Source organism: Bufo gargarizans, chromosome 3, assembly GCF_014858855.1.
Source record: "Bufo gargarizans isolate SCDJY-AF-19 chromosome 3, ASM1485885v1, whole genome shotgun sequence".
Lineage (NCBI taxonomy): Eukaryota > Metazoa > Chordata > Amphibia > Anura > Bufonidae > Bufo > Bufo gargarizans.
The window spans coordinates 481,824,520-481,850,708 of NC_058082.1; the positions used below are offsets into that span (position 1 = coordinate 481,824,520).

At 42.0% G+C, this 26,189-nt stretch overlaps 1 protein-coding gene across 1 annotated transcript in view; it reads right to left on the bottom strand.

Annotated features, from left to right (window-relative positions):
- Nucleotides 1-26,189, bottom strand: part of SEZ6 (seizure related 6 homolog) — a 533,546-nt gene that overhangs the window by 69,183 nt on the left and 438,174 nt on the right. The window contains exons 6-10 of the mRNA XM_044285764.1: nt 16,931-17,116; nt 9,529-9,697; nt 5,333-5,499; nt 3,684-3,878; nt 3,376-3,514 (exon numbers count right to left, since the gene is read on the bottom strand). Coding sequence (XP_044141699.1) covers nt 3,376-3,514; nt 3,684-3,878; nt 5,333-5,499; nt 9,529-9,697; nt 16,931-17,116 — 856 coding nt within the window. The remainder of the gene's footprint in view (nt 1-3,375; nt 3,515-3,683; nt 3,879-5,332; nt 5,500-9,528; nt 9,698-16,930; nt 17,117-26,189) is intronic.

A 26,189-nucleotide genomic window follows, 5' to 3' on the forward strand; every position in this document is an offset into this window, starting at 1 on the left:
GCTGTAAGAGGATAATTCTGAGGTGGAAGTGGAAGAGGAGGAGAAGTGGGGTTTGGAGCCACTTATGTAGGTGGTGGCGGAAACCCTGATGGAATTAGGGCCCGCAATCTTTGGTGTCAGTAGCACCTGTGCCATCCCAGGGTACAATTCGCTCCTGGCCTCCACAACGTTCACCCAGTGTGCCGTCAGGGTAATGTAGAGTCCCTGGCCGAAAGCACTTGTCCATGTGTCAGTGGTTATTTGGACCTTCCCAGTAACTGCGTTGGTCAGGGCACGGGTGATGTTATGGGACACATGCTGGTGTAAGGCGGGCATGGCACACCGTGAAAAATAGTGGCGGCTGGGGACTGTGTAACTAGGGACAGCTGCCGACATCAGGCTGCGGAAGGCCTCAGTGTCCACAAGCCTAAATGGCAACATTTCCAGGGCCAGTAATTTGGAAAGTTGTGCATTAAGTGCTATGGCCTGTGGGTGGGTGGCTGGGTATTTGTGCTTGCGTTCAAATGCCTGGGGTAAGGACATTTGTACGCTGTGCTAGGACATGGAAGTGGATGTGGTCGCTGATGGTGCTTGCGAAGGTCCAGGTGCAGGGCGGGAGGCATCCGGGCCTGCACCTTCGACAGGGGATTGGCTAGCACAAAACACAGGGACAGAGGAGGCAGTGGTGTGACCCATAGACACAGATTGTGGACCCACCTATTACAGTGCTTTGATGCCATGTGGTGGATCATCCTGGTGGTGTTGAGGTTGGTAGTGTTCACGCCCCTGCTCATTTTTGTATGGCACAGGTTGCAAATTACAATTCTTTTGTCATCTGCACTTTCCTCCAAAAAACGCCAGACTGCGGAACACATACCCCTTGGCAAGGGAGATTTCTGCAAGGGTGTGCTCCAGGGAACAGTTGCGGGCCTGTTTGGTGTGGTCTGCCTTCTTCCTTTTGCCACCCCACTGCCTCTTCCAGCCTGTTGCGGTGGTGCGGATGCCTCCCCCCTCTGTACTGCTGTCCTCGCTCGGCTTGCCACCTTCCCAGGTTGGGTCAGTGACTTCATCGTCCACCAACTCCTCTTCCACTTCCTCACTCTGCTCATCCTCCTGAATTGTTGACCTAACAACAACCTCACTTATTGACAACTCTGTCCCATAGTCATCATCAACCTTTTGAGACACTAATTGCTGTTGACTTATTGGCAACGGTGTCTCATCATCATCATCCACCTCGTGAAACACTAATTGCCGTTCCCCACCGTCATCTTCTTGTGACTGTGGATGCTCAAGAGTTTGGGAATCAGGGCACAAGATCTTATGTCCCTCTTCAAGCGGGCTTGTCGAGAGGCCCAAATGAAGGAATGGCGCTGAAAAGAGCTCCTCTGAATATTCGAGTGTGGGATCACTTGTTTGGCAAGACTCTCCATGGGGGGAGGAAGGAGGATCAGGGTGAGGATTGTATTGACCAAACTCTTGGCTACCGAGACTGGACTTGGTGGAAGACAGGGTGGTGCTTAACCGAATGGAAGCATTATCTGCTGCAATCCAACCGATCATCTGGCCGCACTGGTCTGACTTCGAGAGCGTTGTCTTGCACAGCCCTGTAAACTGGGAAGCTAGGCATCGTGGATGATTGTTTTTCTTGTGCTATGGCAGCAGGCACAGTTTCAACGCGCCCAGGGCCATGACCATTGCGTGCAGTATCAGCATCACGGCCACTTCGCTGTCCCTTACTGCTCGCCGTCTTTATATTAAATGTTATATATGCTTGAAAGTATGTCACACGTACAGTAGCGTAGGATTTGTAAGTGTATGCGCAAAAAAAAAAAGGTATTTGGGATGATAATGTCGCTGATGTCAGCATCGGCTAATAAACAATTACAGGGAATGTCACCGTTTTTTGGGATGTGGAAACGTTACACAGGAGAAATACCGCAGATAATGTCGCTGATGTCAGCAGTGGCTAATATAAAATTACAGGGAATATCACAGGTATTTGGAATGTGGAAACGTTACACAGGAGAAATACCGCAGATAATGTCGCTGATGTCAGCAGTGGCTAATATAAAATTACATGGAATGTCACAGGTATTTGGGATGTGGAAACGTTACACAGGAGAAATACCGCAGATAATGTCGCTGATGTCAGCAGTGGCTAATATAAAATTACATGGAATGTCACAGGTATTTGGGATGTGGAAACATTACACAGGAGATGTAGCGCAGATAATGTCGCTGTCTGCAGCGGCCTAACTATTGCACGCTATTTAGCGCAAGATGCACTAAAAATAGATATTGCTGCAACACAAAATAGTCTTTAAAAGGACTTTTGGGTCTGCAAAGTTTTAGCAATTTAGCAAAGATTGCGCTAAAAATATATATTGCTGCTGCCACACACATCAATAGTCCTTAAGGGGTTTCTATCATCAGAAATTCTGTTATGTAGCTGACTGACATTAGCGATGTGCTAATGTCAGCAGTACATAACAGTGTTCTTTATACTTTTGTCCCTCAAGCCGTTCTCCGAAAAAACACATTTTTAAATGAGCCTCTAGGTGCTATTAGGGCGTTGATTTAGCACCTAGAGGCTCGGTCTACTAACCATTCATCCCGCCCAGGTCCTCCGTTTAGCCCGCCCCGCTCCTCTTGAGTGACATCCGAGGTAGCTGGATCGCTGAAGAAATCCCGCGCCTGAGCCGTCCACTTCTGTATTCGGCGCAGGTGCAGTGAGTGAAAAACGTACTCCTGGTGCTGGCTTCCTCACTGCGCTTGCGCCAACTACGTCACAGTGAGGAAGCCGGCACCATGGGCGCGTCCTTCACTCACTGCGCCGAATACAGAAGTGGACGGCGCAGGCGCGGGATTTCTTCATCGATCCAGCTAACTTATCTATATCTATATATGAGAGGTAACCAGTGCTACATTGGTGTACATTAGATATTTACATTCTCTATTTAAAGTTGGTAAAGCAAGAATGGATGAGATATGGCTTCTGCTTGGAATGAATAACCTCTCTGAATCAAGAGGTTTGGTTTGGTCAGAATCTCAGAACTATAAAGGCAGTTTTAGTTTGGCCTCTGGAACTATAGACTATATATACTGTGGTCGACTGCTCACTATATCCCCATCAAGATATTTTACTGTTTTGTGTTTACAGCTCCTATTCAGACCCATGTGTCTCCATGGTAACAGACGATAACTCTGCGTAGTTTGTTCCTGTAGTCACACTCATCTCTATACCCTACATCTTGCTGCCGTACTGAAGATATTTTAACAACAAATACTTGATAGATGGAAGGGATGAAAGTATGACTGCATCAGTCCACACAGGGATTGTTTGTAGTCTGTACAAAAAGTACCGATTAGTAGAAAGAACACAGCAACACTTACACTTGTATGTCCAAGAGGATTCTCTTCTCCTCCTCTACATGGATACCCCAGATGCAATCCTGCCCCTTACCATAAGCTTCTGGCCAGTTGGGTGACAGAACCACTCCAGCAGAGTCTGTGATCTCCCCACTGCAGACAGCTGATAGGAAGAAAATCAGATATCAGCCTCTCATCTCTGCCATGAAGACCTACTATGATACTACTTTCCAGTGATAAATGTATTATATTCCATTTTTTTTTACCTTGCTACAAATAACAATTTTTTACATAAAGCAAATGAATTGTCTAGATGTTGAGTTAGTTGTCACCTCTGCATGCAGGTTCTGTCTCATTCCACTGGGGATCCCCAGAATCTTGGCACTCAATGATAGTGGATCCTTGCTCCAGTGTATATCCAGGATCACAGCTGAACTCCACAATGGTTCCAACAGCGAAGGTCGGATCACTACTTGTAAAGTTGCCATATTTTACAAAAGGTTCATAGCAATGTCCTTGCTCATAGGCTGTAGAAGAGAAATAAAACTGTGAAGCTTTCCATGTTCTATATAAAATTAAGTGTGGTGGCTACAGTCAATTGGGACAAAATCCAAATGGCTAAATAAGTTAGGATACCTTTTTTTTATATAAATGTATGGTAACTAGAGAAACAAGAATTTCATAAAGAAGTCATGCTGTACAGAAGGTGAGACTATGTTGCAGTGGTGGCCCGAGGCTGCCACGGTTCTGCTCACCTGCCTCGGTTGCCCAGGACACAGAGGCACGGACCCACCTTCTGCTGTTCCCTTCTTCCCAGTGTGTCCGGCCGCTGAGCCTGCTCTGTCCGTCCATGCATGGTGCTGTTTGCTTGCCAATAGGGCTTTCTTCCTCTGCCCTTAGGGAATGTGCACATGTCCTAATTGTCACCAGTCAATGTCTGGCTACCTTGGTGTACTTCAGTCACCTTCCCCTGTGGGAGGGTACCTGAGTAATAGACTGTCTGGCATGCTAGAGTCCTGCAAAAGGTGTGCTGTATTCGTTTGTCTTCCCGTGTTCTGGGTTCTGCTAGTTTTCTGGATTCTGACCCCCTGCTGTCTAACCTGACCTGTATCTGACCTTTGTATTGACCCTTCATTGGCCTGCCCTGACCTTGGACCATTTACCATATTGAACGTACTCCATCAGCCCTGACCTTGGTCTGTCTCTGACTACAGTTTTGCCTCACCCCTCTGTGCTCCTCACCAGTGGCTCTGACCCCTGTTGGTCAGCTGTCAACCATACAGAGACTACGCCAGGAGGTAGCAACCTGGTGGCTCCCCTGCAACGAAGTACAAATACCTGTATAGGGCTTAAAGGGTGAATACCAGGGGACTGCTAGGATAATGCCCTTAGGATTAGCCCAAAGTTAAATCTGTTGGGTGACACAGTGGGAACCACTGCGATAACAGACTATAACATGATGCATGATAAGCTCATGCACACAAACATCATATAGCTACATTAAACAGCCCAATTTCACCTTCTGTGGTCCATACTGTACCTACCTAGTGTACGTACATACAGTAGTTTTAGAAAATAATATTTCCATTATACAGTGCCGTACTAATCACCATATGGTGGGACATGGAGTGCCTATGGATCTGTCTTGTGCATAAGGCATAAACATAGCTTAAAATTATGTAAATGGGACCATTGATAAAACCAAAGATCACATCTGTATGTTCCATGACTTGTTACTTTGGAGTATGAGTTATTGCGTAATTATCTTCTTCTGGGCACTGATCTAGTTTTTTGGGGGGCAAAGATTCAGGTCATTGCCATAGCTCTCTATCTGGTCAAAGAAGTGTCGTTTATTGGAATCCCCTGCTACCCAGCAATCCCATACTTATGTGTAGCAGTACTCTCTGGGAAACGTGATTTAAAGCAGAACCAAAGAGACTAAGGGAATAAACCTCAGGACAGAAAAAACAAATAGGATCACCTTGATAACGAAGTGCCACCCCCGTGGAGCTGCCGCTGCTATCCGTTGTTAGTTCTATAAAAAGGTGTCGAGCCGTACTGAGTAAACCTTCAATTGGAAGATATTCCACCTCATAAGAGTCATACACAGGCGGGGAGTCAATGGTATTTCCATCTCGGATAATGAGCCTGCAGAGCAAACAAGTGACATTATCAGACTGTCAATATGTGTTCTCAAGCCGGCAACATGAAGCGAACAAACATCAGGCGCTGGATAAGAAATAAGAAATATACGTTTGATTCTAATTTTTGCCAATTAGAACATTATTTTAAGCAGGAAAACAGTGTTTTAAAATATTGATCCAGTACTCGAGTAGGCTGCAATCTAGATTTCTTGGGAAGTATGCTCATCATACTGTGGTTTATAATATTGATTTTCAGCTGTACCGAGTTTCTGTCTATTTTTCTTGGAATATAATCTCAATTTGATCTTCTGTTGGGCATTGAGGTACAGAGAGGAACATGGAGGGTGAATGTTTCCTTACAATGTAAGAAATTGTATTTAATGAGCATGTGTGCTACAGTAACCACCTGCTTTCAGATATAATTTGCAAATACAAGTTCCAAATAGAATATATTGCTGAGCTAATGTATCCAATATAATTGTACAATAGGTACATTTTAAATCGTATTTAGCCTCCCCCTGTGAGCTGGTTTTTGAACTGTCAAGGCTGTGTACTGGTATGTAATTGTACCCCATTTATGTGGTACTAACTTTAAAACGCTTTTACTTATCCAGGACATTCTGAGATTGTTTTCTCGTCACATATTGTACTTCATGACAGTGGTAAAATTGAGTAAAAAAAAAAATCATTTTTATTTACAAAAAATACCAAATTTACTAAAAAGTTGGAAAAATTAGCACATTTCCAAATTTCAATTTCTCTACTTTTATGATAGATAGTAATAACTCCGAAATAGTTACTACTTTACATTCCCAATATGTCTACTTCATGTTTGGATCATTTTGTGAATGACATTTATTTTTTGGGGATGTTAGACGGCTTAGAAGTTTAGAAGCAAATCTTCCAAAACCCACTTTTTGAGGACCAGTTCAGGTCTGAAGTCACTTTGTGAGGCTTACATAATAGAAACCACCCAAAAATGACCCCATTCTATAAACTACACCCCTCAAGGTATTCAAAACTGATTTTACAAACTTTGTTAACCCTTTAGGTGTTCCACAAAAATTAATGGAAAATAGAGATGAAATTTCAGAATTTCCTTTTTTTGGCAGATTTTCCATTTTAATCGATTTATTTTCCACTAACAGAGCAAGGATTAACATCCAAACAAAACTCAATATTTATTGCCCTGACTCTTTAGTTTACAGAAACACCCCATATGTGGTCATAACTGCTGTACGGGCACACTGCAGGGCTCAGAAGGAAAGGAACGCCATATGGTTTTTGGAGGGCAGATTTCACTGGGATAATTTTAAGCTGCCATGTCACATTTGAAGACCCCCCCTGATGCACCCAATTTTGGAAACTACGGGATAAGGTGGCAGTTTTGTTGGTACTATTTTAGGGTACATATGATTTTTGGTTGCACTATATTACACTTTTTGTGAGGCAGGATAACAAAAAATAGCTGTTTTGGCACCATTTTTATTTCATTTTTATAGAGCAGGTTGTTACGGACGCTGTGATACCTAATATAAAAGCATGTTTCAGTGTGTCCATATTCTGAGCCCTATTTTATTTTTATTTTTTTGGCGATTGTCTTAGGTCGGGTCTCATTTTTTTGCTGGATGAGGTGACGGTTTGATTGGCACTATTTTGGGGTGCGTATGGCTTTTTTTACACATTTTTTTTTTTTTTTTTTTTTACAGTGTTCACCTGAGGGGTTAGGTCATGTGATAGTTTTATAGAGGTGGATGTTTTTTTTTTTTTACGATGTAAAAATATGTCTACTTTTTTAATTGTTTTTTACATTTTACACAATAAAAGCATTTTTGAAACAAAAAAAAACATGTTTTAGCATCTCCGTAGTCTGAGAGCCATAGTTTTTTTTATTTTTTGGGCAATTGTCTTAGTTAGGGGCTCATTATTTGCGGGATGAGGTGACGGTTAGATCGGTACTATTTTGGGGGGGCATATGCCTTTTTTATCACTCAGTGTTGCACTTTTAGTGATATAAGGTGACAAAAAAAAGTTTTTTTTAGCACAGTTTTTATTTTATTTTTTTGACGGTGCTCATCTGAGGGGTTAGGTCATGTGATATTTTTATAGAGCCGGTCGATAGGGACACGGCGATACCTAATATGTCTACTTTTCTTTTTTACCCTATTTTAAAAAAAAATTGGGGGGGAAAAGACGCTTTTATTTTTACTTGAAACTTTAAAAAAAAATGTTAAACTTTACTTTTTTAACTTTTTTTCACTTAATTTTTTTAATTCAACTTTTGGGGGTCTGATCCCCTTTACAATGCATCACAATTCTTCTGTATTGTGATGCATTGGCTGTAAGTGTATTACAAACTGTAATACACTTACAGCCTGCTTGCCTGTGAGATCCAGGGGGCTGGATCTTACAGGCTCTCCCGGAAGGCAGCCACGATGCCTAAGGAAGGCATCGGGCTGCCAACGGGTCCCTGTCACAGCAGCGCGGGGACCCGATGGCTGCTTCCTCCCTGCACAGACATTGCATGTGCCGCGGTCAGTGCTGACCACAGCCGTGCAGGGGTTAATGCGCTGGCATCGGTGATTTCACAGGGGTCCAGCTATCAGTGACTGCCGTACCCCTGCCGCGGATCAGGCGGGTGCAGGAGCTGGCATTAAGTCACGTCCAGTTGCGCTGTATATGTACGGCGCTGGGCAGTAAGGGGTTAAAGTCTATGGGTATTATTATTAGATTGTTATTGTATTCCACTCATTTTGGGCTAAAATAATTTTTTCCAATTGATCTTTGTGAAAAATGTCATGGGTTAATTAAGAGTGTATCTGCAGACTGTCATTTTCTGTTTACCTTCAGTCCCTTCATCCAGCAGAACTGCCTGCTCAGTCTGCAGCCCTATTCTTTGAACTCTTGGCAGCTCATAAATACTCGTTCCAGCTTCCAGTTCTTGCCACACTGATAGAAATTTGGCTTAAATAAGTGTTTATGAGCTTCAGGAGCTCACAGAAAAGAGATTCACATGAGCCATCAGATGAAGAGCTTCAATGTAAATACAGAACCCTACTGCTACACCATTATACTGGGAAAGTGGCCCTGAATAAGTAGAATAAAATAAATAAAACATGCCTCAGAAGGTGTCCATAGCTTTTAAAATACACTTATCATTTCTTGAATTTAGTTAAAGGGGTTCTCCATTTTCATAATGATTTGCCCAGAGTACCCCAAGCATTGACTATTTTTTCCCCACATACCTGTTTTCATGTCAGCAATTTCCTTCCCCTTTGCTCAACATCACTGCATCCTGGCCAGATGTGTTTACATGCAGAACTTCCTGTTTCCATCATCTTCCTGCTTGATTTTCTAATTCCAGCTCTGTAATGTTTTACAAGGAATGCTCTGCCTAGCAAACATGTGGAGAGGAGGTGTAGGGGGCTTGTCTATTGCAGAGAAAACATCGTGGCATGCAGAGCAAGCCATGAGATATATATTTGTTTTAAAAACCAAGGAGGAAGCAGATGAGGAACAGGAAATTCTGCTTGTAAACATCCTGCCAGGATACAGTGATGCTGAGAACAAGGGGAGGACAGTGCTGGCATGAAAAACAGTATATTGACAAAAATATGCAGCGTTTGGGGTACTTTGGGTAGATAAGAAAATTCATTATGAAAACAGAGTACCCCTTACAAGACCACAATTTCTCAGGAAACAAGTTCAATACAATATTTCGACATGCTAGCAAAACCCTTGACAGACTGCAACTCACAACATAACCACTGGGTGGCTACACACCGACACACATCATGGAGATCTCATGAGTGTCGCAAAATCTTGGAAGGTATTGAGCCAAGAGAATAGGTAAGGAAGAGCACATCTATGTATGAAACACATGGCAGTATATTCCCAGGATCCATTACTGTATTTTAACATAAATTTGTTTTTAATATACAATTTTTGTGGTTAGTAATAAGATTGTGATATTTCTCAGTTTAAGATAAAAAATAACATTTTTGGCTAGTGCGTGCAGTTTCTATAAGTTTACCTGTCATCATCCTCAGCCAGGGAGACTTTCTCGAAATGCAGGTGGAGGCGTTGTGCTAAAGGAGCCTCTAGGACCCAGTGGCAGGTCAGGTTATTGCTGTAGTTTCCTGGGAAGTTGGGTGACACCAGACGTCCGGTAGTGATATTTCTTATGAGCCCGCCACAGTCAGCTGAATAGTGGATTAAGAGAATGAGAATTTTTTATTTATTTTTTGATGTTTTGGTTTTGGGCAAGCAAAGGCTTTAAAAGTGACTCTCCACCCTTTATCACATTATTATTGTATGGCCCACCTATTTGAGCTGCTTATTACTGTTAAATATCTTTATAGTTTCAAATCCTCTGTCCCCTAAATGTGAAAATTCTGGCTGGAGAATACAACTTGAGGAAGTGAATTGATAAGTGATACTAATTATCATATCCACCTTCCCACATTTCAAAACTGGAGTGAGTGGTATGGTGTAAAAATGCTGAATATCCGAAAAGTTTCTGTGACTTCTGTGAGGGGTATTCCGATCACAAACATTTATAGCATACCTATAGGATATGTCTGATAGATGTGGGTCCTGCCTTTGCGACCTGCACCTGTGTTGAGAATGGGGTGTTCTGACCCCGCACCACCTGGTGGTATTTCAATAGGATTTATAGAACCTACCAAGCAGTTTTGCTTTCTTTACACACAGTACCATTTTGGCACACTGGTACTTCCTTAAAGGGAATGTGTCATCAGAAAATTACAAACTGGATTCCAAAAAAGTTGGGACACTATACAAATCGTGAATAAAAACTTAATACAATGATGTGGAGGTGCCAAATTCTAATATTTTATTCAGAATAGAACATAAATCACGGAACAAAAGTTTAAGACTGAGAAAATGTACCATTTTAAGGGAAAAATATGTTGAATCAGAATTTCATGGTGTGTGTCAACAAATCCCCAAAAAGTTGGGACAAGGCCATTTTCACCACTGTGTGGCATCTCCCCTTCTTCTTACAACACTCAACAGACGTCTGGGGACCGAGGAGACAAGTTTCTCAAGTTTAGAAATAGGAATGCTCTCCCATTCTTGTCTAATACAGGCCTCTAACTGTTCAATCGTTTTGGGCCTTCTTTGTTGCACCTTCCTCTTTATGATGCGCCAAATGTTCTCTATAGGTGAAAGATCTGGACTGCAGACTGGCCATTTCAGTACCCGGATCCTTCTCCTACGCAGCCATGATGTTGTGATTGATGCAGAATGTGGTCTGGCATTATCTTGTTGAAAAATGCAGGGTCTTCCCTGAAAGAGATGACGTCTGGATGGGAGCATATGTTGTTCTAGAACCTGAATTTATTTTTCTGCATTGATGGTGCCTTTCCAGACATGCAAGCTGCCCATGCCACACGCACTCATGCAACCCCATACCATCAGAGATGCAGGCTTCTGAACTGAGCGTTGATAACAACTTGGGTTGTCCTTGTCCTCTTTGGTCCGGATGACATGGCGTCCCAGATTTCCAAAAAGAACTTCGAATCGTGACCCGTCTGACCACAGAACAGTCTATCATTTTTCCACACTCCATTTTAAATGATCCCTGGCCCAGTGAAAACGCCTGAGCTTGTGGATCTTGCTTAGAAATGGCTTCTTCTTTGCACTGTAGAGTTTCAGCTGGCAACGGCGGATGGCACGGTGGATTGTGTTCACTGACAATGGTTTCTGGAAGTATTCCCGAGCCCATTCTGTGATTTCCTTTACAGTAGCATTCCTGTTTGTGGTGCAGTGTCGTTTAAGGGCCCGGAGATCACGGGCATCCAGTATGGTTTTACGGCCTTGACCCTTACGCACCGAGATTGTTCCAGATTCTCTGAATCTTCGGATGATGTTATGCACAGTTGATGATGATAGATGCAAAGTCTTTGCAATTTTTCGCTGGGTAACACCTTTCTGATATTGCTCCACTATCTTTCTGCGCAACATTGTGGGAATTGGTGATCCTCTACTCATCTTGGCTTCTGAGAGACACTGCCACTCTGAGAAGCTCTTTTTATACCCAATCATGTTGCCAATTGATCTAATTAGTGTTAATTGGTCTTCCAGCTCTTCGTTATGCTCAAATTTACTTTTTCCAGCCTCTTATTGCTACTTGTCCCAACTTTTTGGGGATTTGTTGACACCGTGAGAATTTGAATCAATGTATTTTTCCTTTAAAATGATACATTTACTTGGATTAAACGTTTGATCTGTCATCTACGTTCTATTACAACTAAAATATTGACATTTGCCATCTCCACATCATTGCATTCAGTTTTTATTCACAATTTGTTTAGTGTCCCAACTTTTTTGGAATCCGGTTTGTACTTATTGTTTAAATCAAAAAAAAAATTGGGGGTGAGTTTTTTTCTATTTTTCCATGTCACTATCTATATTAAAAAATGTATATACTCCTCTTTTGACAGAAGCTATATGGGCCATAGACACAATGGTCAGGAGGGGACCTTATTGACTTCTGTGGGAGAGTTTTGTAGGCATGCTCCGTGACCTGTGTAGAAGTCAGGAAGGTGCTAATAAGCTGTGATATCACCTATCGTGAATGGTGAATCTTGTGTCATCTATATAGAGATGTTACTTTTCATTGTAATTCTGCCTGTGGTGATAATGATAATAGCTACAGAACAGGAAATCATGACCTATTATTAGGCCCAATGGCCAGTATAAAAAAAATGCAGGATTATACACAATTCTTCAAAATATAGTGACATGAAAAAAAAAAATTTCTAAAATATAGTAAAAAAATAAATCCCAAAAAATTCAAAAAAATATCTTTAACATACAATAAGATTTAAACAGTAGGTCACTTTCTGATGCCACATTCCCTTTAAACACCATTGTAAAAGCTCCCCCTGTTATGTGCAAGCATTTCTAAAATGATATCCTGTTCTGAACCTTAAATTATAAAACCGGCAGAAATGTTTTATTTTTTTCTATTTCAGTGCATTGCAAGGTACTAATTGGGTTATGCTCTAACTACGCGAGAGCTGCTGTCTCATGTGTTCAAGGTAGGAAGGTGAAGAGCAGTTGTGGTATTGAACAACAAATGCTATAGCGCAGGTCACGTTAATGGGTCTAACCATGTGTGTCTGATGGTAAAGCCTCATCGTGTAGCTACTGTAGAAACACATATTTTATGGCTATGCAGAAAGAAAGGATTAGCAGTGTTACCGCTAAGCAAACTACATGTAACAAACATCTTGAAATTTACCATCTTATATTGACATTGGATAAAGAAATCATAACAGGTAATTAAGCTAGTTGATTGCTGATAAAATTTGCCCCTTCTCTTTGACTCATGGCAAAGTATCAGAGCATTCCCATGTTCAGTTTTATACTTGTAACTTAAGGCATCCCTTTAGTCCAAAACTAAAATTTGACTATAATCATGGGAAATGTATTGTCAGCATACCTGGTGCTTACCGTGATTATTATGCCTTTGTTGCAGACTTTAGGTCCTTCAACTCCTTCTTCTTATGAAGGTGCACTCAGAAAGTCTAAGACCGCATCCCTAAAATTCCCCCTGTATTGCCAATGACATTGGTGCTGTGACCATCCCATCTGCCTCTTCCTCTGCTGGCAATGGAGGTGGAAACACATCTAGGCTACTTTCACACTCGCGTTTTCGCTTTCCATTTGTGAAATCCGTTCAGGGCTCTCAAAAGAGCATTCTGAATAGAAAAGGATCCGCTCAGAATGCCTCAGTTTGCCTCGATCAGATAATGATCCATTCGCTCCGCTTGACGAAACTGAGCCAAACGGATCCGTCCTGGCACACAATATAAGTCAATGGGTACGGATGCGTTTTCTCTGACACAATCTGGCACAATAGAAAACAGATCCGTACTCCATTGACTTTCAATAGAGTTCAAGACGGATTCGTCATGGCTATAGAAGACATAATACAACCAGATCCGTTCATGACGGATGAATGCGGTAGTATTATTTTAACGGAAGCGTTTTTTTCAGATCCATGAGGGATCCGCAAAAACGCTAGTGTGAAAGTAGCCTTAGACTTTCCATTAACGGCAGCCATTTTGAGAAAGAGTTAAGGGACCAGAACTCTGCAATAGGCCATCAATCCTAGAGAGAGCACCAGATATGTTGACCATGCATTTCCCAGGTATACTCAAATTTTTGTTGGACTGGAGGGTTGCTTTAAAGAAGAAGAAAAAGGTCAGCAACCTTGCATAATGCTATACATTGAACCTAACAATTCAAATAATCTCATGCCAACCCAACCAGAAACTTCTTCAAAAGGAAGAAGGACTCATCTGATTGCTGATTCTAATTTTTTGTATCATCAATACAAAGCAGGGTACTGGTCTCTGGATAAAATACCTTACAATCAGCTGAAAGGGGTACTGAACTGATGAGGGACAAGTACTCCAAAACAGATATCCAAAATCCATAGATGGGCCGCTATTCCTTTTGGAGGAATCTCTTGGTTTGCATACTTTTTTCCCATGGAGCATCGTTTGACTATAAGTCTCCATTATAACTCACTCACCAATAATCACCCCAAGCTGAATCTAGTTATTGAGAATTACTTGATCTCCTCTACAAGACCACCAGGAATGGAATGAAGGGGTTTGCAGGAGATGAAGGGGTTTGCAGGAGATGGAAAGCCCTCTTCTGTCAATCCACTTAGCCCTGGGTAAGTCTACATAGTCTATCCCCACCCAGGCAACATGTAACATGTACTCTAACATTCAAATGATATCTCTGAGCACTGATCTCCAGGACTTTGATTGGGGTTAACAATGCACATCTGGGGTTTTATGGAAAACACTTGAAGTAGAAGATAAAGCCCACTTAATGGATACATTTATATTGCATCTAGAAATATAGACATATTTATTATTATTGGTTTATATATATTTTAGGGTCCATCCGCAAATTGCAGATCTGGAAAAAAAAAGGTGTGTTCTGCATTTTGCGGATCGGAACGTCCTTTCCTATGATAAAAATGCCTATTCTTGTCCGCAAAAACGAACAAGAATGGGACAAGTTCTATCTATTTTGTGGGGCCGCGGGACACGGTGTACTGTCTGCATCTTTTACGGCCCAATTGAAATGAATGGGTCCACATCCGATCCGCAAAAAATGCAGGCAGAAAAATAGGCTGTGTGAAGGGGCCCCTGACCTGGGAAAATCTTTCATATTTTATACTCATTCATGCATTGAGTTTATGAATTTGACACACACTGAGCAATTTCATTTTTGTAAATGGAACATTTTATAAATGTGCTCAGTGGGGCAGATTTACTATTGAAAACGTACGTACTGTATTTAACGCTCTCATTTATCGACAGGGGACGATTTAAAGTTTGTTTTCACATTTGTCTCTTTGCATAAAGGTCTGTGCGTCAAATCTTTGAAAATATAAATATTCGGGTGGGTTCACACTAGCGTTAGGGATTCCGTTATGGCTTTCCGTTATAACAGAATGCCCAGACAGACTGCAAAACGGAAGCCTTTAAAAGGCGTTCCGTTTGCTCTCCGTCCTAATAGAAGTCTTTAGGAAAGCATAACGGATCCGTGTGGGTCCCATTATGCAAGACGGAAAACAAAGTCCTATCGACAGGACTTTGTTTTCCGCCTTGCATAACTGGACCCAGACAGATCCGTTTTGATTCCCATAGACTTCTATTAGGACGGAGAGAGCAAACGGAACGCCTTTTAGAGGCTCCCGTCTTGCATTTCGTCATAATACAAGTCTATGGGCAGAAGAACGGATCCGTCCTTCCGTCTTATGGATTCCGTTATTTTCCGTTATATCCATTTTATAACAGAAAGCCTTAACGGAATCCCTAACGCTAGTGTGCACCCACCCTAAGGCCTCTTTCACACTGGCGTTGCGAGAAAAGGTACGGGTGCGTTGCGGGAACATGCACGATTTTTCAGCGCGAGTGCAAAACATTGTAATGCGTTTTGCACGCGCGTGAGAAAAATCTGCATGTTTGGTACCCAAACCCGAACTTCTTCACAGAAGTTCGGGCTTGGGATCAGTGTTCTGTAGATTGTATTATTTTCCCTTATAACATGGTTATAAGGGAAAATAATAGCATTCTGAATACAGAATGCATAGTACAATAGCGCTGGAGGGGTTAAAAAAATAAAAAAAATTATTAAACTCACCTTAATCCACTTGATCGCGCAGCCCGGCATTTCTTCTGTCTTCTTTTTTGCTGCGTGCAGGAAAAGGACCTGTGGTGACATCAATCCGGTCATCACATGGGCCATCACATGACCCATCACCATGGTAAAAGATCATGTGATAGACTATGTGATGACCGGAGTGACGTCACCACAGGTCCTTTTCCTGCACACAGCTAAGAAGAAGACAGAAGAGATGCCGGCTGCGTGATCAAGTGGATTAAGGTGAGTTTAATTATTATTATTATTATTTTTTTAACCCCTCCAGCGCTATTGTACTATGCATTCTGTATTCAGAATGCTATTATTTTCCCTTATAACCATGTTATAAGGGAAAATAATAATGATCGGGTCTCCATCCCGATCGTCTCCTAGCAACCGTGCGTGAAAATCGCACCGCATCCGCACTTGCTTGCGGATGCTTGCGATTTTTACGCAACCCCATTCACTTCTATGGGGCCTGTGTTGCGTGAAAAACGCAGAATATAGAACATGCTGCGATTTTCACGCAACGCACAAGTGATGCGTGAAAATCACCGCTCGTTTGCACAGCCCTATAGAAATTAATGGGTCAGGAGCGGGTCAGTGCGGGTGCAATGCATTCAACTCACGCATCGCATCCGCACGGAATACTCGCCTGTGTGAAAGGGGCCTAACACAGGCAAACTATCACATTCTGACTTATTTTCACCTGCCACAGCTATGGCAGGTCAGGTGTGGGGGGCAGCTGAAATAATTTTGGGGACTTTTCCAAATGGCCCAATGATAAATAAGGCCAAAGACCAATGTGTTCCATAAGAACACCCACAAAACAGCTGAATTTCAGAAATTGACTGGGCAGGCACAGACATTAATATTGTACTGCTGCAAACTATTGATAAATGTATCTTACAAGTAAAACATAGTTTATAAGGATAAAAAAAGACACCTGTCCATCCAGTTCAGTCTATTATCCTGCAAGCAAAAACAAAAGAAAAGTCCTAATTTACAACAAAATAAAAACTTGGCTTACTTTTTTAAAAAGTTTTTTTTTTTTTTTAGACTGGAATACCCCTTTAAATTACCATAGGTAATGTCACATAGAAATCAATGAATTTTTCTTTGTAATTTAGCAACAGGTGAGGAATTTCGGAGTTGATCCATTTTATGATCTCATTATATGCAATTATCACAACACTTTTCATTGTTGCTTACACTTTATCCAATGCATTTCTTACCTATACATTGAGGAGCTCGGCTACTCCAGAATGGCCTTGTTGCATTAAGACAGGTTAAGACGTGTGGACCGTGTAACTGGTAGCCTGTGTTACAGCAGAAGTATGCTTCTCCTCCAGGGTGCAAGCTAGTGACAGATACATCGCCATAAGCCGGTCTTCGTGGAAATCCGCAGCTCAGGACATAGGCTGCAAGAAGATAGACATCATAACTCAATTAGAAGAGCCTCTGGACGTGTAAAGGAATGCTTACTGTTAAGAGGTTACGTGATGGTCTGGGTTTTTCCATAGATAATTCTTGGATTGTGCCATAGGTTATAATCTTAATCCAAAAAATCCAGTAGAGGCATTATCGCTAAAATAAAGAAAATGAATAGAAAAGAGAGTTTCTTGTTACAATCATTCCTCAAGGTACATAGAGACTGATGACATAAAACGTGCCACTATCCGCACCTTATTGCACTTTTGGGATTATTTTGGGCTAATCCATAGTCATCTATGGGTCACAGACAGCGCTGAGGTTTGTGAAGCTCAGAGGTTTTCTCGCCTGAGTGATGGATTAGCTGAAATAAAGTTATAATGTCCCATCTCTGTCTTGCGATGGATTTGCCGGACCGGGTGCTTGGCACCACTCATTAACTCCCGACTTGATAAATTAGCCGTGCTGTTTTCCTAATGGGACCCATAAAATATTTCCTGCGCGTCTGTGGCAGATACCAAACGGGGAGAGATGTCACACAGGAATAGCCAAGGAAAGAAGAGTGACTGTGGAGCGTTATTCACATACTAATTGCCGCACAGTGATATATCTCCCTTTATTACGCCCGCCGAGCGCGCCAAACAAAGCAGGAATACAAATCTGAGAAAAATACTTGTACCTATAATGAGGACGAGACGGATTCACTCTCTGCTTACATTTCTGGAGGAAGCGACAATAAATTTCTAATATGAGGATATATCTGTCGGTCTTCCCTGCACTTCAGAAGAAGCTCAGTTTATTGGGAGCAGCTACTTCCATGCTCATAAAAAACAATATACAGCAAATCTTGTACGACTTCTGCCTTATTATATTACCGCACTAGCTTTGTATTGTTTTCTATTTATAGGAGACTCTAGGAAAAATTAAATCACCGGCCCAGATTTACTAAGGCGTCTGCATGTACAACAAGGGTTTCTGCAGCTTATTCCGACTGGCTTGACAAGGGGGTGGGACTTTGCTAGAAAGAGGTGGGTCTCAGATTGAAATGCGATGGCCTAAGAGGGGACATTTTACGCCACAATTGCACCACAGTTCTGGCGAAAAAGCCTGTCTTAAAGTTAGCCAATCAATAGTAGGTACTAGTGATGAGCGGGAGGTGCCATATTCGATTGAACATTCGTCTTATATTCATCGAAATCGAATATTTGTCATTATTCTATTTATCGCGAATAATATACGATTTAATTATTTGCGTATTGCGATTTTTCTTTTGACAGTATAAGGCAACATTCCTATGACTATGGCTAGGCTAATATGTGTATTTTACGAATATTCTATATATAGCTATAACTTCGTCTTTTAGAATATTATGAATATTCTAAAAGACGAAGTTAGAGCAATATTACGAATATTTGTAAAATACACATACACACTGTAATTTAGCTAATATAGTGCAATAATCTTTTTTTTTTTGTCAAATTTTTTTAGCCTCTTCTGAACTTTTGGAAAATATGTACACTATTAAAAAAATTACTATAGCACTATATTAGCTAAATTATAGTCTATATGTGTATTTTACGAATATTCGGTATATTGCTATAACTTCGTCTTTTAGAATATTACGAATATTCTAAAAGACAAAGTTATAGCAATAGAGCGAATAAATTCGTTATTTAGAATATTCGTCTTTTTTTTCCCCAATGTGTACTGTTATTCCACTTTGGCATACTCCTCCCCGACTAGCGTTCCTGTAAGCATGGGAAAGCCTGTGGGTTAGAATATACCATCGGATCTGAGTTTTCACGTTCTCAGGGAAAACTCAGATTCGATGGTATTTTCTAACCCACAGGCGTTCCCATAGTGACGGGGACGCTTGTCGGGGAGGAGTATGCGAACAACTGTACAGATAGGAAAAAATAATGCCAAAATTCTAAATAACGAATATATTCACTATATTGCTGTCACGGAATGTGTACAGGAAACAAGACAACACAAAATGAATATATGACTCACTGGATCCAAAACTAAGGAACAAAAAGGGAGACCCCTGCATAAGACCTGGCTCTCTCCCTTACTGCTCAGCCTATGCGAAAATCCCAATGGTAGATGATCGCATATCCTCGTACCTCGACTGTATAACACCTGAACACCCTACAATAGTGAGGGGACACGACCACCGGCTCCCTACACAAGATACGGAGGGAGTCAGGGTCACCTGGGATCCAGCAAACAGAAAAACACAAATGATTGCACAACACTTATCTTGTAGAAGACTGGGAAGTAGGATCAGCATACACACACACTCCAGGAAGCAATATAAACCGCAAACTGATGCACTATGGGGAGGAATTTAAAGGGATGTATCAGTACAACTACATGACAGCTGAGAGAGGCTAACGAGATGAGGAACTGAAAGCAAAACAAAGGAAGCTCAAGGAGGAGGTTCTGAAAGGCATCTGTCAGAGCTTCTCAGATGTCTGGTGGTGACAATTGCTATGTATTAGTTTTTTTAGAATATTGGTCATTTTATTTTCCATCTGAAAACATGATTCCCCCTGCTTAAGTTGCTTGTGGGCCAATGGCTTATTGACCCACAAGAAAGAAGCAGGGAGGAATCATGTTTTCAGATGGAAAATAAAATGACTAATATTCTAAAAAACTAATACATAGCAACTGAGACCAGCCACCTGGACAGCTGCAGCAACAATCGGTTTGCATAACCAAAGAATTTCTGCACAAACTGTCAGAAACCGTATCAGGGAAGCTCATCTGCATGCTTGTCGTCCTCATCTGGGTCTGGACCTGACTGCAGTTTGTCATCGTAACCGACTTGAGTGGGCAAATGCTCACATTCGATGGCATCTGACATGTTGGAGATGCGTTCTGTTCACGGATGAGTCCCGGTTTTCACTGTTCAGGGCAGATGGCAGACAGCGTGTGTGGCGTCGTGTGGGTGAGCGGTTTGCTGACGTCAACGTTGTGGATCGAGTGGCCCATGGTGGCGGTGGGGTTATGGTATGGGCAGGCGTATGTTATAAACAACGAACACAGGTGCATTTTATTGATGGTATTTTGAATGCACAGAGATATCGTGACGAGATCCTGAGGCCCATTGTTGTGCCATTCATCCACGACCATCACCTCATGTTGCAGCATTATAATGCACGGCCCCATATTGCAAGGATCTGTATACAATTCCTGGAAGCTGAAACATCCCAGTTCTTGCATGGCCAGTATACTCACCGGACATGTCACCCATTTAGCATGTTTGTGATCCTCTGGATCGGCGTATACGACAGTGTGTTCCAGTTCCTGCCAATATTCTGCAACTTCGCACAGCTATCGAAGAGGAGGGGACCAACATACCACAGGTCACAATCAACAACCTGATCAACTCTATGCGGCGGAGATGTGTTAGGCAAATGGTGGCCACTCCAGATACTGACTGGTTTTTGGACCCCCAGTAAGGCAAAACTGTGCACATTTCAGAGTGGCCTTTTATTGTGGGCAGTCTAAGGCACACCTGTGCAATATTCATGCTGTCTAATCAGCACCTTGATATGCCACACCTGTGAGGTGGGATGGATTATCTCGGCAAAGGAGAAGCGCTCACTAACACAGATTTAGACAGATTTGTGAAGAATATTTGAGATTAATGGGTCTTTTGTGTATGTAGAAAATGTTTCAGATATTTGAGTTCAGCTCATGCAAAATGTTCAGTGCAGTAACAGAGTCTATAAAGTGGCACACCCGCCAAACCATGTTTTTGTCAACAAATAAAAAAACAAAAGCTCACCACAGGCACGTGAGCTTTTGTTTTTTTATTTGTTGACAAAAACATGGTTTGGCGGGTGTGCCACTTTATATGGGGCCACTTTATATGGGGCCGTGCATTATAATGCTGCAACATGAGGTGATGGTCGTGGATGAATAGCACAACAATTGGCCTCAGGATCTCGTCACAATATCTCTGTGCATTCAAAATGCCATCAATAAAATGCACCTGTGTTCGTTGTTTATAACATACGCCTGCCCATACCATAACCCCACCGCCTAACACTTGCTTTCCATTGGAGGCAGCAGGACCTGATAGTCCCAGCATGATCATGTGACAGCACCAACCTGGGAGCTCAGGTCCTACTGCCTCCAGTGAACAGCAAGTGTTCCTGTTGTGCCAGTGTTGAGATGTTTTTTTATTTTTACCTATTTGACGGGGGCACTATTACACTCACAATACACTTTCACCCCAGCAGTATCAGAACAGTTCACAAACTGCGCAGTTTCAGAAATACTGCCACAATGATCCTCACTTTTCGCAACTCTGCTAATTCCCCCTTATGACAGTAAGGGCTCATGCAAAAGTATTTTCTTTGTGTCTGTTCCGTTTTTTTTTGGTGGACCGCATGTAGAACCATTCATTTTAGTGGATCCGCAAAAAAAAAAAGAAAAAACGGAAGTTACTCTGTGTGCATTCCGTTTCTGTATGTCCGTTCCGCAAAAAAATAGAACATGTCTTAATATTGTTTGCATTACGGACAAGGATAGTACTGTTCTTTTAGGGGGCCAGATGTTCCGTTCCTCAAAATATGGAATGCACATGGACGTCATCTGTAATTTTTGCGGATCCGTTTTTGCGGACCGCATAATACATAACGTCGTGTGTAAGAGCCCTAACAAGGCATATATGTGCAGACAGCCTATTACACACCTTATACAGTCATGTGAAAAAATTAGGACACCCTTTGAAAGCATGTGGTTTTTTGTAACATTTTTAATAAAAGGTTATTTCATCTCCGTTTCAACAATACAGAGAGATTAAAGTAATCCGACTAAACAAAGAAAACTGAAGAAAAGTCTTTTCCAGATCTTCTGTAAATGTCATTCTACAAAAATGCCTATTCTAACTGAGGAAAAAGATAGGACACCCTCACATGTATTCCCTCTTAAATTGGCTCAGATCTCACACAGGTATATCACACCAGGTGCACATAATTAGTAGATCGTTACTCTGCATGTTGAATGAGGCTTGCCCTATTTAAACCTCAGACATTTAGTTTGGTGTGCTCCTGACTGTTGAAGTGAGAGTGAGCACCATGGTGAGAGCAAAAGAGCTGTCAGAGGACTTCAGAAAAAAGATTGTAGCAGCCTATGAGTCTGGGAAGGGATTTAAAAAGATCTCAAAAGATTTTGAAATCAGCCATTCCACTGTCCGGAAGATAGTCTACAAGTGGAGGGCTTTCAAAACAACTGCCAACATGCCCAGGACTGGTCGCCCCAGCAAGTTCACCCCAAGAGCAGACCGCAAGATGCTAAAAGAGGTCTCCAAAAACCCTAAAGTGTCATCTCGAGAACTACAGCAGGCTCTGGCTACTGTTGATGTAGACGTACATGCCTCTACAATCAGAAAGAGACTGTACAAGTTTAACTTGCATGGGAGGTGTGCAAGGAGGAAACCTTTGCTTTCCAAGAGAAACATCGAGGCCAGACTGACATTTGCCAGAGATAAAGTTGACAAAGACCAGGACTTCTGGAATAATGTTCTTTGGACAGATGAGTCCAAAATTGAATTATTTGGACACAACAGCAGAGGACATGTTTGGCATAAACCAAACACAGCATTCCAAGAAAAGAACCTCATACCAACTGTGAAGCATGGAGGTGGAAGTGTCATGGTTTGGGGCTGCTTTGCTGCAGCAGGACCTGGTCAGCTCACCATCATAGAATCCACGATGAATTCTACTGTGTATCAGAAGGTGCTTGAAGAACATGTGAGACCATCAGTTAGAAAATTAAAGCTGAAGCGGAACTGGACCATGCAACATGACAATGACCCAAAACATACTAGTAAATCAACCAAAGATTGGCTGAAAAAGAAGAAATGGAGAGTCCTGGAATGGCCAAGTCAAAGTCCAGATTTGAATCCCATTGAGATGCTGTGGGGTGACTTGAAAAGGGCTGTACGTGCAAGAAACCCCTCAAACATCTCACAGCTGAAAAAGTTCTGCATTGAGGAGTGGGGTAAAATTTCCTCAGACCGATGTCGAAGACTGGTAGATGGCTACAAGAACCGTCTCACTGCAGTTATTTCAGCCAAAGGAGGTAACACTCGCTATTAGGGGCAAGGGTGTCCTATCTTTTTCCTCAGTTAGAATAGGCATTTTTGTAGAATGACATTTACAGAAGATCTTGAAAAGACTTTTCTTCAGTTTTCTTTGTTTAGTCGGATTACTTTAATCTCTCTGTATTGTTGAAACGGAGATGAAATAACCTTTTATTAAAAATGTTACAAAAAACCACATGCTTTCAAAGGGTGTCCTAATTTTTTCACATGACTGTATACCCACCAAGCCAGCTCACCACACATGACTTGTTTCATTAGCTACGTGCTGCCAACATCGAAAGTAGGAAGTGGTCATAATAATGTGACTCGACTGTGTATTTACTGTGAATCATCTCATTTGACCCACTGTTACCTAAAAGGAGACAATGTTATCTCTATCAGTGCTTCCTATGATTATATATTTATTATGTAAATTCTCCCCTTTCCCTACTATGTGGCCACAGGCAATCACAAATCCAAGCTTGCTGTGTAATTGCACTCTCTGGGTCACCGGAATCACGCATGTTATGGCAATGATCACAAATGCAATCACGTGTCAGCCATTGTATATAATTACAACTGATGTTCACATTGGAGCACCAATGTATAATTCATATATCTTTAGAGATACATTTTATTGTTTATCCTGTGCTGGTCCTGGACAGGGGAGTAACTATAGGAGGTGCAGAGAGTGCGGTACCACGCGAGCCTAGATGGTCTCCCTTCTGCATATGAGGAGCCCAGTCCTGTCCTTGACTCATCTCAGGTTAATTTGCATATGTATCAAATAGTTTTTTTTTTTACACAATAAAAGCACACAGAGCTATGGGGACTGGGTATTGCGGATGTGCTAGTGGCCATCTAACGACCCATGTCCTCCGCTCTATACACAAAATCCTTGTGACAGGTTCCCTTTAATTTTCATGGCAATATCGGAATTGGACCTCCGCTGATTGGCAAAGGGGTTGCCTACTCCTATGAGTCCCGTTTTCTGCGTCATCGAACAGATGGACGTTGGCGTGTCAGATGAGAAACATCAGAGAAGAAATACCCTGCAGCCATTGCTGGAAGGACACACTGGTGGTGGCAGGGTTATGGTCTGGGGAATATTTTCCTGACATTCTCTGGGCCCACTTATCCATGTGGAAGGTACTCTCAAATTTGGATATGAATCCATCCTTGCAGATCACATACACCTATACATGCTGATTGTCTCCCCTGTGGCGGGCGGGATCTTCCAGCAAGACAATGCAAGATGTAAAACGGCTAGAAATGTCTGACCTTGTTTGGAAGAGCATGACCAAGACTTCCAAGTACTACCCTATTTTTTTGAGATTTTGGGTTGTACTTGCTATAACTTTGTAGGTAGGACAAATAAGGCTACGTTCACATCTGTGTTGAAGGCTTTGTCAGATTCTGTAATAAATGCTTCAAGTAGCCATATTTCTTCAGGCAAAATGTCAGAAACCTGACAGTCAGTGGAGTCCGCTGGGTGCCATTGGTGTCTGCCATGTGACAGATCCGACATTGTCGGCATTTTCTTTTTTTCAAAAAAGCAGAAATACCAACACTGATGTAAACTCAAAATCCTAACAATAGAAGCTATTTTTTCTCCACTGTTGTCTGCTGGTTATTTAGACATGCTCTAGTTAGGCTCAGTGCGTCAGGGACAGGGCCTGGCACATAACTGCATTTATACTTGCATCATTTGTTAAAGGGGTTTCCCAGGAATACAATAGTGATGGCCTATCTCAGGATTTGATCAATGGTGGTCCGACTCTTGGCACCCCGCCGATCAGCTGTTTGGTTGGTGAGAGCATACCAATCAGAGCGCTGTACACTGTATAGTGGCCATGCTTGGTATTGCAGCCCAGGCCCAAACACTGGAATAGGACCGAGCTGCACAAAGGCCGTGATCAGTGAGGGTGCCGGGAGTCAGACTCCGACCGATCAGATATTGACCTCGTTTAAAGATAGGTCCTCAATATTGTACTCCTGGAAAACTTTTGCTTAATGTATTATGGCATGTTCCCGAAAAGTTCAGAAAATACATTTATGCCACTTGAGTATTTTATTATCTTTTTATTCACACTGCACATTTTGAGCTGCCATAGCGGTTACAGGGAAAAAAAGCCCCGACAAATAAAAACTGTCAAAATGAAAGCCGGACAGGGTGTCAGACCCAGAAGCTCATCCTCACCACCAGTTACATAACTAACAGGAACAATGGAGGCAACAGTGACACTTTTTTCTGGGCACTGTTTATGTAGAGGGGCAAAAATGATAAAATATCATGTCCTCCTTGACTTAGCTGTGTTACCCAACCTACGGCTTCACGGCCTTCCATGGCACCTAAAAAACACATTGCTGTAGAATTAGATGAAGGGGTTAATTGTCATTTCTCTTCTTGATTTTTTCCCCCATATATATTTATGAGTTGTGGGTAGTAAATAGTTAATAAGTGGAACATTATCATCTGTTACATTAGTATGTGGCTCCCAAGCATAAGAAGGTTGGTGGCCTCTTCTGTACCTAACTGTACTGTAGCAGTTGTCAATTACCTGTTTAACCATATTTGACCAAAAGATGGCAGCAGAGGACAGTGCTGTGCAGAGTGACGGTCCTGGGAAGTTCTTACCATGCCATTCTCTAGCGGTGCCCCCTGACCCGAGGAGCAGAGTAAGGCTTTGTAGTAATAGGTACAGAATCTAGTTTTTCTATACACTTATGTAATGCATAGAATGGTTCACCACACCTATATTTTTGATGAGTTACAAAACCCAGGTTCAGGCCAAGTTCACACTTCAGTTATTTGGTCAGTTATTTCCATCAGTTATTGAGAACCAAAACCAGCAGTGAAGCCTACTGAGAGATAAGGTATAATGGAAAGATTTGTACCTATTCTGTGTTCTGTCACAATAACTGATGAAAATAACTGACCAAAAAAACTGAAATGTGAACCC